Below are 14,011 nucleotides of genomic sequence, written 5' to 3' on the forward strand. Positions count from 1 at the left end.
TCAGGGCGTGACATTGTGAAAATACACTGAGATAGATAGACACAGAGCTCTTTAATGTTTTAATATTCACTCTGAAGACCTCATTCCTGCTTCCTCACTGAGTAGGAGACATCTAAAGACATCTCTCTACCGCCTACAGCTAGCTACCTGCAGACTCCCTGGATACATCTCTCTACCGCCTACAGCTAGCTACCTGCAGACTCCCTGGATACATCTCTCTACCGCCTACAGCTAGCTACCTGCAGACTCCCTGGATACATCTCTCTACCGCCTACAGCTAGCTACCTGCAGACTCCCTGGATACATCTCTCTACCGCCTACAGCTAGCTACCTGCACTCCCTGGATACATCTCTCTACCGCCTACAGCTTGCTACCTGCAGACTCCCTGGATACATCTCTCTACCGCCTACAGCTAGCTACCTGCAGACTCCCTGGATACATCTCTCTCTCTATCTGTCTGTCTCTCTATCTGTCTGTCTCTCTCTCACCAAATGGAACATCGATGCACTGTCTACTACGTGAGATGATGAAAGCATGTGGAATATTGAAAACTTAAACAGTTTCAAAATCCTTATTAGAAACTCAATGTTACTGTATTCTATAAGTCTTTATTCGCTCAACAGCATTGCATTGGATTTTGATTTAATATGTTTAATGACTATTTATGTAAGTGTTTGCCTGTCAACCATTTTAGGTCAACAATGTTGCTTGACAGACGCTACACAGAAGCTATATTATCGTGGAATCTCTGTTGCGTTTCTCAACATCCTCATCATACTCTAGATGTATCAGCTTTCCCATTGGTCAACACCAGAACACAAACAGACCACACTATCAACCAAACATCACATCCTGTCGGAAGTCCCTGCACAATGAGCACTTCCTGGTACTCGGGACAATGACAAAGCAAAACCCTCCAACCCCATAAACCAGACCTGAGTAAAACATCAAAATAAAACATGTGACCAAGATAAAGACGACCCTGGCCCCTATACGGGCTGAACTCCTCTCAACTAGAGACTGTCTACTGTGTTGACGTCATTTAATAGGATCTCTATGTTTTTGTACCTCTCTCTGTGTCAGACACAAGCTATGTCCATGCATTTATATAGAATCAAACGGATTTGATTTGTTGAGTTGATAAAGTAGTGAGTTAGCATGATAGCTAGGTGATAGAGGAAGAGATAGTGTGTAGGGGGTGTGGTCCTCACTTGAGGGGTTCGTCGAAGCGGATGGTGGCAGCACAGTGGAAGATGATGTTGACGCAGGAGGTCAGTCTCTCTACGTCCTCAGGACTGATGGCCAGGGCAGGCTGTGTCAACTCACTGCTGATAGGAACTATCTTCTGGTGGAAGTCTGGGTTGTCCTCCCTCACGCGGTCAAACACCTGCAGGAAATGCACACATAGATGCATCAGATCATATGTCAAGCCATTGATTTAGCCAGGTCCATATGTAAAGGACGCTATATGCATAGATGTCTGTAACAATTCTGTCCGCATTGATGTTTGGCTGCAGGCTATTCCTCTGCACAACTGCTACCGTGTAAAGCCATGGCAGCTTTTACCTAACAATATCACCGTAGTAGTATTTGCAAGTCTCAGTATTAACAATATGGGTCATGTTGTCCTATGTAATTGATGAATCGCTCTAGTATTTAAACACAGATTGAGCGGGTGTCAATATTTGCATTTTCCCACAATGCCCGAGTAGCAGCGGTGTTGCTCATGGGAGACCACACGCTGCAGTACCAGAGCACTCTGTGTGTGTGTGTGTAACATGTTCCCTGTTGCTGTGACTCAGATGAGGCAGGGCTTGCACCCTACGGAACACGACACAGGAAATAAAACACCACCTCATCACCAAGGAGGGAGATAATATCACTCCTTATCCTCCAAGAAAAAACCATTATAAGCAAATTGTAGGATTTAGTCTTGAATTATAGGAACTGTGTTTTAGGACTGAATATAAGAACACAACAAACAGAAGGGAAGATAAAGTATCTTATGACAGACGAGACATAAATCAAGTAGCTGGCCAGTGTGCACCTCAGATTTGGCTTTGGGTGTCGAGAATTAAGGAAGTGCATAAGAAAATTGTACTGGACATTTCAGATTGCTAGTGATTAGGATTAGCATGTGTGAGTTATGAAATTGGCTGTGTGTGTGTGTGTGTGTGTGTGTGTGTGTGTGTGTGTGTGTGTGTGTGTGTGTGTGTGTGTGTGTGTGTGTGTGTGTGTGTGTGTGTGTGTGTGTGTGTGTGTGTGTGTGTGTGTGTGTGTGTGTGTGTGTGGCAGTTCTGGCTGCCCTGGTAAGCAGACCACTCTAAGTGAAGAGCAGGACAGATGTTGAGTAATGCCTCCAACAGCTGTTCTCTCTCTCCATCTCCATCCCTCCCTACATCTCTCTCTCTTTCTATCTCTCTCTGTCTCTTTTCTGGCGCTCTCTAATGAGTCCATGTCGACTGCACTTTTCCTCACATCGTGACAAACTCTGATGAACTCTGTTGACCCCATTCACCCTGTTGGAAAAGGTCCCTGAGGGTCACAATGTATTGTCCTCCCCGTTCTGCTTTCTACTCCAGCTCAACTCAGCCTCTACTGATTTCAGAGGAGCTCGGTGTGGCCCCACCATTTTTGTGTCAGAGCTGGCCGTGAACCTCTAGGCCATCTGTTGGTGTGTAGCCCCCTTGAAGGTGGGCACCAAAACTGGCACGAACACCCACCAACCGCCAACCAACCTGGGTAACACAGTGCTCCGAGGAAGTTTTTACCCAGTCAGCAAAACAACAGAAATCAAGCAGAGACCAGCCTTTTACAGTTCTGCATCACAGCTGCCTTGGAAGAGGTACTGGGTCTATAAAGCATGAAACCAAGGTGGCATAGGGTGGCACAGACTCTTTCATAGTGGCTTGGAGTAGACTCGCTTTAAGGTATGTGGCACGCTTAGTGAGAGAGACAGAGGGAGGGGGAGAGAAGGAGCAGTTTCCCTTCACTCTTAACAGAGTGGTCCCAGCCATACAGAAAACCACTGCTGCTGATCCTACAAAACACCACTACTACACTGTACATCAATTACAGTACCAACACTACTACTACACTGTACATCATGTGTAGTACCAACACTACTACTACACTGTACATCAATTACAGTACCAACACTACTACTACACTGTACATCATGTATAGTACCAACACTACTACTACACTGAACATCATGTATAGTACCAACACTACTACTACACTGTACATCATGTATAGTACCAACACTACTACTACACTGTACATCATGTATAGTACCAACACTACTACTACACTGTACATCAATTACAGTACCAACACTACTACTACACTGTACATCATGTATAGTACCAACACTACTACTACACTGTACATCATGTATAGTACCAACACTACTACTACATCATGTATAGTACCAACACTACTACTACATCATGTATAGTACCAACACTACTACTACACTGTACCAACGCTACTACTATACTGCTACTAACCTATCAGAATTAATGTAATCTGTCAGCTTTGTAGTAAAAAAGCATCATTCAAGACAAGAGAGAGGGATAGTGAAAAAGAGGAAGAGAGAGAGAGAGAGAGGGAGAGAGGAAGAGAGAGGGAGAGAGAGGAAGGGAGAGGGAGAGAGAGGGAGGGAGAGAGGAAGAGAGAGGGAGAGAGAGAGGCAGCGAGAGGGAGGGAGAGGAAGAGAGAGGGAGGGAGAGAGAGGAAGAAAGGGGGAGGGGGAAGAAAGAGTGAGTGCATTAAGGTCAGAGGGGTAAGTGAGGTCAGTGATTGTGGGCCTGTGCATGGCCTTTGTTCAGAGATGAGGAGAGAAGGGCATTGTGGGATATGGGTGTTCTTTTGTGAGAGACTGAGGCAGTCTTCCAGTGCCAGCCTACCACTGATCTCCCCTCTGGCACAAATCATCTGACTGTGTGTCTCTCTCTCTCTCTCTCTCTCTCTCTCTCTCTCTCTCTCTCTCTCTCTCTCACACTCTCTCACACTCTCTCACTCTCTCTCTCTCTCTCTCTCTCTCTCTCACACTCTCTGTCACTCTCTCTCACTCTCTCTCACTCTCTCTGTGTGTCTGTGTGTGTGCATGAGTTTCAATGTGTGTGAGAGAGACAGAGTGTGGATGTGTGTCGACATCTTCCCACAGTAACAGTGCAGCATGGCCGTCAGGGCTGAGACAGAGGAGCTAATCTCTCTGTAGCCTCAAACACAGAGCCAAGAGGGATGTGTTACTACTGGGATGACTGGGCTCCAACACAGCATCCATTCAACAGGGATTATCTATTCAACAGAGTTATCTATTAGATATCTGTTATGCTGACTGACTATGTAGGGCTGCCAGCCTCGCTGCGTCTCTGCCCCTCATGCCACATGTCAACCAGCCCCAGATGAAGAGCGGCATGAAATGACTGGCACCGTGCAAAGCTGGCAGCCTAGGCCTCTCTCTGTCAAACTCCCTGTCTCTGTGCAGGTCTCTGGGTGGGACCAGTGTGTAATGGTATAACCCTGTGTCGGTGAGTACTACAGCCAACCTGCTCCAGATGAGTCTATATGTGAAGAAATGCCTTGGGGTCGTAAATCTCCAGACTCTCCTCCCGCTTGGCCTTGGGGTCGTAAATCTCCAGACTCTCCTCCCGCTTGGCCTTGGGGTCGTAAATCTCCAGACTCTCCTCCCGCTTGGCCTTGGGGTCGTAAATCTCCAGACTCTCCTCCCACTTGGCCTTGGGGTTGTAAATCTCCAGACTCTCCTCCCACTTGGCCTTGGGGTTGTAAATCTCCAGACTCTCCTCCCGCTTGGCCTTGGGGTTGTAAATCTCCAGACTCTCCTCCCGCTTGGCCTTGGGGTTGTAAATCTCCAGACTCTCCTCCCACTTGGCCTTGGGGTTGTAAATCTCCAGACTCTCCTCCCGCTTGGCCTTGGGGTTGTAAATCTCCAGACTCTCCTCCCGCTTGGCCTTGGGGTTGTAAATCTCCAGACTCTCCTCCCACTTGGCCTTGGGGTTGTAAATCTCCAGACTCTCCTCCCGCTTGGCCTTGGGGTTGTAAATCTCCAGACTCTCCTCCCGCTTGGCCTTGGGGTCGTAAATCTCCAGACTCTCCTCCCACTTGGCCTTGGGGTCGTAAATCTCAGACTCTCCTCCCGCTTGGCCTTGGGGTCGTAAATCTCAGACTCTCCTCCCGCTTGGCCTTGGGGTCGTAAATCTCCAGACTCTCCTCCCACTTGGCCTTGGGGTCGTAAATCTCACTCTCCTCCCACTTCAACAGTGGCGTTGGTGGACTTTCACAGTGTTAGGTTCTAATTTGGTGGACTTTCACAGTGTTAGGTTCTAATTTTCAGAGTAAATAACTCAGACACTAGAGAAGCTTTAACCAAGTTTAATTCTTCCCAAAGGGTCGACACAGCTGTATTCAGACAAAAGACATGGCTTCCCCCGTGGTGGTATTCATACCCCACTTTGGGTGGAGTCTCCTCCTTATCTCTAAACATGGCATCCTTCTTGCTAAGCAGGGAACTAAGTGATATGAGCCTTCAACGGTTTCTCCTCTTATCAATACTGTCACATGCAATCCTTTTCCCTGCACTCAGCACATTCCAAGCTTAGTTGTCTTACTACAGAGAACCATTACCTTCTCACTCCTTTAATATCTCAATGTTCAAAGTTTACCCCGAATCCAACAACAGAAACCCAACACTAATGGCCCCTTCCTTTCAGCTAGCAACCCAAGCTGCCATGTTAAAACAGCTTCACTGACCATCCTGTAAATATAGCCACTCATTCACAGCCCCTTTAGAGATGTCAGGCAAAGAGAAAGAAAGAGAGAGAGAGAGAGCTGTCCCCTGGAGCAAAGATATGGCAGGGAAAGAGAGAGTAGCTAGAGCGAGATAAAGAGAGGGAAGGGAATAAAAGTTACAATGTGAATGACAGAAAGTGTTTTGTGTGTGCTGTTGTCCCTAGGGAGGCTTGTATACAGCAGCATATTGTGATTGTATTGCTCATGCATGGTGGGCTGTGGTTGGATGTGATGGGGAGTGGAGCTGACTGGGTGTCTCTTTGCCGGGTGAGCCACAACTTCACAGGCGTGAAATAGAATCATGACATAGAAGATTGGCTGCAGCTCTGGAGTGATGCAGACTGGGCATCTGTCCTGCTTCATGTACAGGGTCCATGGTGGCTGAAGCAATCACATGTACAGCTCAGGATTGGCACATCAATGCACACGGGGTAAGACACACAAATGAACATAGACACATGTAAGTACGTACACCCACCCACCCATGCACCTACCCATGCACCTACCCACCCACACACACACACAAATGCACACTCGCACAAACAAATGCACACTCGCACAAAAACACACACACACACACACACACACACACACACACACACACACACACACACACACACACACAGCCATGTAGGCCAAAGAGGCTGCCTCTGCAGGTAGCCGGCTGGTAAGTGCTCAGATTAAACACAGTACACACCAAAGATATCCCTGGCCTCTTCCCCCGCCTCTGGTCGAACAGCTGTTAGTGTTTCAGCCAGGCTGGGTGGATGGATGCTGGGTAATTGGGTCTGCTTTGTAGTTGGCCCCCTCTCAGCTGATCACAAAGCCGAAAATCTACAGTAGCTAGAAGTCCCGATTAGTCTACAGTACAAAGGTAGAGCACTATAATATAGGGAATGGAGCTGTTTAAAGATATATCATGGCTTTAAGCCATTTCTATGTGTCTGTCTCAGTTTATTATCTCTGTTTAGTCTTTACATTCTCTGTGGTTGGCTCTTGGGGGGAAACATTGGAGTGGACTTCCAGGAATGATTCCCCTGGGAGAGCTCTCTAGGAAGTCATCCAGTACATTCCACGGCTCCTCAAAGACCCGGAGGATTCTTCAGCGGTGCAGACCAGGGCATAATTCATAAAAGCAAACAGAGGCGGAAGACAGAGCATTGCTGATCATCCAGTCCCAGCTGGAGGCTATCTGACGCTGTGCTCAAATCAATGCAAGAGGATCAATACCAACAGGACAGTACAGTTTGCTTTACGGTGACAGACAGCAATATTAGAATTTGCGCTCGGCAGTCGGCATACCGATGGCATGGCATTCCACTTCTGAGACAGTGACCTCATGGCGAGCCATGGAAAATTCCATTATCCCTCTAGAACAAACCAAATGGAACTAAGGACTACTTTATAATGAGAGATAGGAATCCATGTGGTCATTGGAAACCACCGACAGGGACAGACCTAACGCCATGCTTTACTGATCAAGCAAACTTAATGGTCAGGCTAACTGCATCTTCTCCTCAGTGGTCGTACCGTTGTAACTCCTAGGTGTTAGGGAAGGTGACAGAGGGATGTGGCCCCTCTGAGGAGCGTTACTTGTGGCGGCTGGCCCTGGTCCAGAGGGGTGTTCGGCCGAGCGGAATCCCGGAACTCTGGTCGGAGCGCTACTGTTGTCAATCCATCGATTCCAGAGGAAACCAAGCTGAAAGCACCCCCACGCTCCAACGGGCACAGAGACACACACTGCATCATGGCAAGGAAAACACACACACTTCAACAAGAAATACCAGAGGTGCTTCCACACAAATGGAATGTTTCCATGTAAGAGAATCAGCATTCTACTGGCATCCAAACCATCCTCCTTCACCTGAATCACTTATTCCTTAAAGGAAACCTTATGGTGGTTTGATTCAGTGTGGTGACGATGTTTATCAAAGGGAGGAACACGGTGGGGCTGGGTAATCTTGATGAACACGATATCCTCTGTGTTATAGAGAACAGGCTCTTATCTATCCTGACATCAAAACCTGGAGCTTCTCAGAACCTCTGACTCCTTTACAGGAAATGAAAATGGACCTTTCTCATCCCAGGCAGATCAATAGCATGCACGTAGGCATGCAAACACACACACACACACCCCCGCGCACACACACACATAAACACCTGCACACACCTGCAAACACACATACACACACCTGCACACACACAGACACACACACACACACACAGACACAGACACACACACACCAAGGGCTAAGTCATTACACAAGAACAAGTGAATTCTGACCCCCAAGCATTCCATACTTTCATATTTCACAGCGACACTCTCTCTCTTTTCCTCTCGCTGTTAAAGCTCCATCCATCAACCACAAGTCCAAGACTGCAGAGCAGTAGGTGACCAATGGCTGTGCAGGTCTGAAGAGATGTACTCAGGGCTCTGTCTACTGCCTCCTCCAGGTCATTCATGTAGGGCATCTGTTAGAGTTGGAGACGTTGTGATTTGGTGTGCACCAAGGCACCGTTCTAGCATCGCTACTTTTTGACCTCAACATGCGGTCACACAGAAAGAGAAGGTCATCAATCATGCAGAAAGACCATCACATTGGATCAGCTAAATGCCTTGTCTAATACACAAACAACTATCTAGATGTGGAAAGGGCAAGTCACTTGGCAGACTCTTTATCCCAATGGGGACACCAGTGTGGGTTGCTGTGGTCCCCATTAGGATTAGGGCCACCACTGAGCATGTGCTAAATGCATGTCTGCCCTACCCTGATGGCTCTCCTGGCACTATGCAATGTGCTAATTTGTTTCACAAACCAAGTTAATTTGTTCTCTCTCTCTCTCTCTCTCTCTCTCTCTCTCTCTCTCTCTCTCTCTCTCTCTCTCTCTCTCTCTCTCTCTCTCTCTCTCTCTCTCTCTCTAGGGAGTCGTGTGGTGTGCCTGCTGCCAGCCTCGCGCCACATGTCAACCAGCCCCAGATGAGGAGCGGCATGAAATGACTGGCACCGTGCCAAGCTGGCAGCCTAGGCCTCTCTCTCTGTCAAACTCCCTGTCTCTGGATTGGACCTGTGTGTAACGGTATAGCCCTGTGTGGGTGAGTGCTCTCTGAACAGTTATATCCACCATTTAAACAGAGCTTTACAGGGCCTTGTAATATACCTTTATGTACACCAGGCCAGATGGGAGCAGCAGTGCTAGCCATAGACCTGTTTTACAGCCATAACCCGCCAACAGTTATGCCATGCCTGTGTTAAAGGTGATTACCCACAGTGAGAGCTGGCATTTATCAATGCAGGGAGACAGTTACAAGGCTATAAGTAGGGCAGGAACAAGTGGAAACACCAAGCTCCCTGTTAGGGAAGAAAGCAATCAGGCCTGAATATTAGTCGCAAAAAAGAGGAAATCGATAATACAGTGTGTTCATGGGGGACCCATGCATATCCACGAGCACACACACACACACACATTTCTCCGTAGTACCCTTAATGAGCTGGGGAGCTGAGAGGGCCTTCCCTCCTTCACTGGGGGTGACTCTTGAGACACTCATACTAGAGCAGGTACCACTGCAGTGTGTAGACTAGCCTTGTAAACACAGCCAGTCAATAAGTGTTACCCTGGATGCTCCCCAGAGGTACTTGGTCCACACCAGCCGGCCCATCCATCCCAGGGGCTCCAATAATTCAAGGATGCAATACCAGAGAGGATTATAGTACCAGCCACTGTCACCACTGGTTTACCACAGAGCACTGAAACAAAGGAATCCACAAAGGCAGACATTTCTAAATACATTATGGGCGTATGGATGTGGTTGTAGCCTTAATCTAAACTGAGATTTTGTTTCCACTGGACAACATGTAACCTCGTCCCCAAGCTCAATTGCTACCGCATATAGAGAGCCAGCTGGGGATGCAATTACTGACATTGAATTCAGTGAGGCAGGAAAGCTTTAGGCTATTTCAGTTATAGAGTGCCCTAAAATACTAATTGTCATGTAGGTTTCTGTAAAAGTGATTTAAATATCTAGGTGGAGTAGTTGCCTAATATGGAAATCTTAATATAGGCTGAGTGCCAAGCTTTTGAGCTTTGTGGATTTTACATTGCCTGGCCAACATGCCTTGCTTCAATTTTACAACTCAGTTTTTCATCATATATCATAGAAATAATTCCAATGTGTAAATGGCCGGTGCTCCTTAAAGGACCCAAGCGATTATTAAATCATCAGTGGCCAGCTTTCCTCCACGTCTAGTTTCTCCTGACCACAGAACCTGACCAGGAAAACTCCTGGTCCTTATGGGGTATGGATGTGGTAGTACAGTAACCTTTAGATGACTGGCTAGGTAGTCTGTTAGTCTGTCCTGGCTGTCATTCTGATCTGGCCCTGCCCTCCCTCAGTAGAGTCTAAAACTCCAGGCCAATGTTCCCTCTAAACTGCGAGCGTTCACGGTCACGGCGCTCCCCGGGACTTCTGCCGCAGAAAAGATATAGCCCACAGAGAGAAGCACTCAACAATCGCCATCGACTGGTCGATCTCCAAGTAGGGATGTGGGGGCCACGATATTCTGTCAGCCAGTGATTGTCAAGCAAATAACTGTCGGTCTCACGGTAACTAACCGTTCATGAACAAACACATTTAGCATCTCCTGGCTTCCACACATAGCCTACAAGACACGGATGCAGACCTTCAGAACATCTACATTTGAATCTAATAAATGTAAAATAGCCTACACATTCACAATAAATCCATTATTTATTTTTGACAGGTCTAAAGAAACATGATATGAAGAAAATGTAGTCTATTTCAGAAGAACAGAATAGCATATTCTGAGTTGTCCTTACGTTAGGTGCTGATCTGGCTATGCCATATGGCTGTGGGCTACAATAGTTCATTTAGCAGACAAGATTTGCTTAGAATTTCGTGGCATTATTTAATATTATTTTATAGTATGAAGAATACAATTGAACAAAGCTGAATAAAATACAAAGGATATTTTCTCCAAACGATTTTGAGCGGTTAACAAAGAAATAGGTACTTTATATCTATAGACAGACACATCGGGGACGCAACAGAGCGCATCCTTATCCAATAACGAGGCGCATATTGAAGATATTGGAACTGTCCACATTTACTTTTTGGCAGCCAACAAGATGAGTAGGCCTAACGAACAGTAAGAGCACTAGCCTATGTCAATCTACTATCCCCCATAGTACAAAAGTTGACCTATTCTATTCTGTGCGAGAAACAAATATTCCAAACATAGACTGGAACAGATGCGATAGATGCCAAATGAATACAACCACTAGCATCAAAAAAACAATTTTGAGCAATGAGCCTGACACAACAGCTTAAAATGTTGATAAACTATTAGGCTATTTCTTCACATTATGAGCGCAGCAATACGTACACGGCAGTAGGCTACAAGCGCTAATGGGAAAACAGCATTATCAAAGTGACCACAAATATGATATGCAGGAAATGCTTTTATTATAAAGGTGCATTTTTATGGTGAAAATGATCTTACTCAAACTTGAAACTCACGCGCTGCCTACATTATGTATGCCAGTTAAACTCCACACCTGTTGTAAAGCGGATTAATGTGCTTCATTTTAAGTTATTTGGCCACTTTAATTGTGATACAATCCTTATTAAAACATATAGGCCTATGGGCTAGGCTACATGAGGTGTGGAACTATGATTCGAAAAAGTAATTTATAAAAGGCATTGTTTCTTATGCTGGGCATCATTCACAATTGATAATATATCATTCAAATGTGATAGGCTAATATTGCACCCATCAGACTATTCCTGATTTAATCTTTACATACAGTTGAAGTCGGAAGTTTACATACACTTAGGTTGGAGTCATTAAAACTTGTTTTTCAACCACTCCACAAATTTCTTGTTAACAAATTATAGTTTTGGCAAGTTGGTTAGGACATCTACTTTGTGCATGACACAAGTAATTTTTCCAACAATTGTTTACAGACAGATTATTTCACTTATACTTCACTGTATCACAATTCCAGTGGGTCAGAAATGTACATACACTAAGTTGACTGTGCCTTTAAACAGCTTGGAAAATTCCAGAAAATGATGTCATGGCTTTAGAAGCTTCTGAAAGGCTAATTGACATAATTTGAGTCAATTGGAGGTGTACCTGTGGATGTATTTTAAGGCTTACCTTCAAACTCAGTGCTTCTTTGCTTGACATCATGGGCAAATCAAAAGAAATCAGCCAAGACCTCAGAAAAAACATTGTAGACCTCCACAAGTCTGGTTCATCCTTGGGAGCAATTTCCAAACGCCTGATGATACCACGTTCATCTGTACAAACAATAGTACGCAAGTATAAACACCATGGGACCACGCAGCCATCATACTGCTCAGGAAGGAGATGCGTTCTGTCTCCTAGAGATGAACGTACTTTGGTGCGAAAAGTGCAAATCAATCCCAGAACAACCGCAAAAGACCTTGTGAAGATGCTGGAGGAAACAGGTTCAAAAGTATCTATATCCACAGTAAAACGAGTCCTTTATCAACATAACCTGAAAGGCCGCTCAGCAAGGAAGAAGCCACTGCTCCAAAACAGCCATAAAAAAAGCCAGACTACGGTTTGCAACTGCACATGGGGACAAAGATCATACTTTTTGGAGAAATGTACAAAAAGAGAACTGTTTGGCCATAATGACCATCGTTATGTTTGGTGGAAAAAGGGGGATGCTTGCAAGCCAAAGAACACCATCCCAACCGTGAAGCACGGGGGTGGCAGCATCATGTTGTGGGGGTGCTTTGATGCAGGAGGGACTGGTGCACTTCACAAAATAGATGGCATCATGAGGGTGAAAAATGATGTGGATATATTGAAGCAACATCTCAAGACATCAGTCAGGAAGTTAAAGCTTGGTCACAAATGTGTCTTCCAAATGGACAATGACCCCAAGCATACTTCCAAAGTTGTGGCAAAATGTCTTAAGGACAACAAAGTCAAGGTATTGGAGTGGCCATCACAAAGCCCTGATCTCAACCCTATAGAAAATGTGTGGGCAGAACTGAAAAAGTGTGTGCGAGCAAGGAGGCCTTCAAACCTGACTCAGTTACACCAGCTCTGTCAGGAGGAATGGGCCAAAATTCACCCAACTTATTGTGGGAAGCTTGTGGAAGGCTACCCGAAACGTTTGACCCAAGTTCAACAATTTAAAGGCAATGCTACCAAATACTAATTGAGTGTATGTAAACTTCTGATCCACTGGGAATGTGATGAAAGAAATACACGTTGAAATAAATCATTCTCTCTACTATTATTCTGACATTTCATATTCTTAAATTAAAGTGGTGATCCTAACTGACTTAAGACAGGGAATTCTTACTAGGATTAAATATCAGGAATTGTGAAAAACTGAGTTTAAATGTATTTGGCTAAAGTGTATGTAAACTTCCGACTTCAACTGTGTACTAAATAATATATGTGTGAAATTTGTTTTGATTTAGAATGGACCATTATCATGCAAACAGTGGTAGGGGAAAAATACATGTCATCTCTGCACTTAAATAGCGAATGGAGGACGCTTTTCCTGTGGTTCATTTTCATGCCAGGTAGGCTATACTCCGGTTTTAAAGATAAGCAATGTGCTTAATATTTGCTTAATATTAGGAATGTTGAGAACTAAATAAAGTAGGCCTAGCCTATAAAAAGCTGATGGGTGCCTCCTCTTTTTAATAGAGGCCATCACTCTGTTTTCTCATGCAATTGCATAGCCTATATAAATGTTGCACTACATGAGCTCATGGGCTCTTATGAAGTGTTTGATTCGTTTTGTAATTACATTTGCATTGATGACACTGTGATTTGAGGGACAATAGAGTCTGGAGTACCAGGCAGTTAGCAAGTTAGGTAGGCTACTAATGACCATCAGCAGCATCAGAGCTTGGAGAAGCCTAATTACCGTGACTAAACGGTCACATTGAATTTGACTGCCTTCATGACTCGTGACGGTCACTGCAACATCAATGTTGTATTTTGAGACAGGCTTGAATAAGCTAAGTAGCCAATAGGCAGAGGGTAGCATCATTTGTCTGATTCTCTGTAATAATGGTATGGGAAAAATAATGCATTTTATTTTGTAAAATGGTTTCTTTCATCAAACAACACACCAACATTTTCAGTCACCTCCTTGTCTGAAGGACAAGTGGATAAA

At 45.2% G+C, this 14,011-nt stretch overlaps 1 protein-coding gene across 1 annotated transcript in view; it reads right to left on the reverse strand.

Annotated features, from left to right (window-relative positions):
- si:dkey-97m3.1 (fatty acyl-CoA reductase) overlaps positions 1-14,011 on the reverse strand; it is a 58,054-nt gene that overhangs the window by 15,492 nt on the left and 28,551 nt on the right. The window contains exon 3 of the mRNA XM_014208183.3: positions 1,213-1,388. Within this exon, the coding sequence (XP_014063658.1) occupies positions 1,213-1,388 (176 nt within the window). The remainder of the gene's footprint in view (positions 1-1,212; positions 1,389-14,011) is intronic.

Source organism: Salmo salar, chromosome 07, assembly GCF_965601325.2.
Source record: "Salmo salar chromosome 07, fSalSal1, whole genome shotgun sequence".
Classification (NCBI taxonomy): domain Eukaryota; kingdom Metazoa; phylum Chordata; class Actinopteri; order Salmoniformes; family Salmonidae; genus Salmo; species Salmo salar.